The sequence below is a fragment of the Rhincodon typus genome, unplaced genomic scaffold (genome assembly GCF_021869965.1).
Source record: "Rhincodon typus isolate 14 unplaced genomic scaffold, sRhiTyp1.1 hic_rhity00004169, whole genome shotgun sequence".
NCBI classification, from domain to species: Eukaryota; Metazoa; Chordata; class Chondrichthyes; order Orectolobiformes; family Rhincodontidae; genus Rhincodon; species Rhincodon typus.
The window spans coordinates 1,467-3,498 of NW_025969807.1; the positions used below are offsets into that span (position 1 = coordinate 1,467).

A 2,032-nucleotide genomic window follows, 5' to 3' on the forward strand; every position below is an offset into this window, starting at 1 on the left:
CCCCCCCCAGTTAACCCCCCCACCGCTGCCCCACCCTTCCACGACCCTTCCCCACCCCCAACCCTGACAAGTAGGGATGAGGGTTCACCAATGGACTGGACCATGGTCCTGAGGAATGGGGGTGAGGGGTCACCAACAGACTGGACCATTGCCCCTGCTGGATGGGGCACAGCATGATCCCAGAGTAGGGGGAGGTCGCTGAGAGGGGTAGATTCAGAGAGTGGTGGCACAGGCCAGGCTTGAGGACTTTCCCACATCCTGGGGGGCTTCAGTGAGTCCCCTGGTAGGAGACGGGCTGGTCTGGGATGGACGGGTGGGGGTCAGAACATTCTAATTGGAGCTGGGCTGTTTCGGGACGTCAGGAATATTGGGATCTGTCCTCACCCTGTTTTGTGGGGGGGCGTCGGGGTGATCTGCAATTCCGGGAGAGAAGGGGTCTGATCCTGAGATGGTCCGGCAGTTAGAATCTTTAGAGAGAGAGGGAGAGAGACAGACAGACAGAGAAAGAGAGACAGAGAGAGAGAGACGGAGAGAAAGAGGGAGTATGTGTGACAGAGAGAGACAGAGATGTGGGGAGACAGAGAGTTGGGGGACAGAGAAAACGTGAGGGGATAAAGAGAGAGAGAGTGAGGGAGAGGGAGACAGAGAGAGAGGGAGGGAGAGGGAGAGAGAAACAGAGACAGAGAGAGTGAGACAGAGAGGAGGAGAGAAGGAGAGACAGAGAAAGACAGAGAGCGTTGCAGAGAGAGGGAGGAGGAGATCGAGAGAGAGAGAGAGACAGAGAGGGAGAGATAGAGAGGGATGAGAGAGAGAGAGAGACAGAGAATGGGAACGGGAGAGAGAGAGACAGAGCAAGAGAGACAGAGAGTGAGAGAGAGAAAGAAATGGGGGAGAGAGAGAGAGAAAGAGAGGGATGAGAGTCAGAGAGAGACAGAGAGAGAAAAAGAGAGAGAGGGAGAGAGAAACAGAGTCAGAGAGTGAGACAAAGAGGAGGAGAGAAGGAGAGAGACAGAGAGACGGCGGAGGAGACCGAGAGACACAGAGAGAGAGAGAGAGAGAGAGAGGCAGAGCAAGAGAGACAGAGAGAAGGGGAGAGAGATGGGGGCGGGAGAGAGAGAGAGAGAGACAGAGAGGGAGTGACAGAGACTGAGGGAGAGCAGGGAGTCTGAGTGAACTGACCCTGGACCCTTGATGTAGGGAGCCATTCATCTGCGTGGGTAGGGCTAGTAAGAAGATTCTAGAGAGGAGGCTGAAAGGCCTCCTGTTGGTGTGGTGCAGGAGGTGGGTGTGTTCAAATGAGACTGAATCAACCGTTTCATTAATTTCCCCCCTTTTTTCCCATTACAGGGGGTCCCCAGCAGCCGCCTGGACACGGGGTCCAACGCCAAGGCCCACCCTCGCACTCCAGGCCTCCTCCTCAGGGCCAGCAGATCCAGGGCCTGTGCCCTCAGCCCAGCAGCCCCTCCAGTCAACAGAGGGCGATGGTGAGCCCCACAGCCCAGGGTCCCGGCCCCTCTCAGCGCCAACCCAGCCCCGTGGGTCACCCGGCCCAGAGGCCTGGAGGCGGTGGTCACGCCTCACCTCAGCACCAACGCCAACCAGGCCCAGGGGCCTCTCGACAGACCTCACCCGGGCCTCAGCAGCAGGCTAAAGGCCCAGGGCCGTCTCCGGGCCAGCCTCACCGTCAAGCTGGGCCTGGAGGCCCTCCATCGCAGCAGCAGCAGCCCCCCCGCCCCCCAGGCCAAGGAGGGCCCCAACGCCAAGGTGGGCCTCAGCAGAGAGGGCCGACGGGCCAGCAGCAGCAAGCTAGGCAGCTGCCTCCCACCACCCAACAGCCTCGTCCAGCAGCCCAAGGCCAGGGACAAGCCCCGGTGGGTCCTGGCCAGCAGCAGGGGCGACCACCCATTCAGCAGAAGCCCCCGACTCTACCGAAGACCCCACAGCAGGACGCTCCGGCCCCTCATCCGCAAATGAAGTAAGCGATCGTTTCGACGGGCAGGCTTCAGCCCAGTTCCACCTCAAACGAATTCGT

The 2,032-nt window shown here is 59.8% G+C and overlaps 1 protein-coding gene across 1 annotated transcript in view; it reads left to right on the forward strand.

Moving 5' to 3' along the window:
* The window catches only part of LOC125481896 (synapsin-1-like), a gene marked incomplete at its 5' end in the record, with an annotated part of 7,784 nt that overhangs the window by 1,410 nt on the left and 4,342 nt on the right, over positions 1–2,032 (forward strand). Inside the window, one exon of the mRNA XM_048593834.1 lies at positions 1,348–1,975. Within this exon, the coding sequence (XP_048449791.1) occupies positions 1,348–1,975 (628 nt within the window). The remainder of the gene's footprint in view (positions 1–1,347; positions 1,976–2,032) is intronic.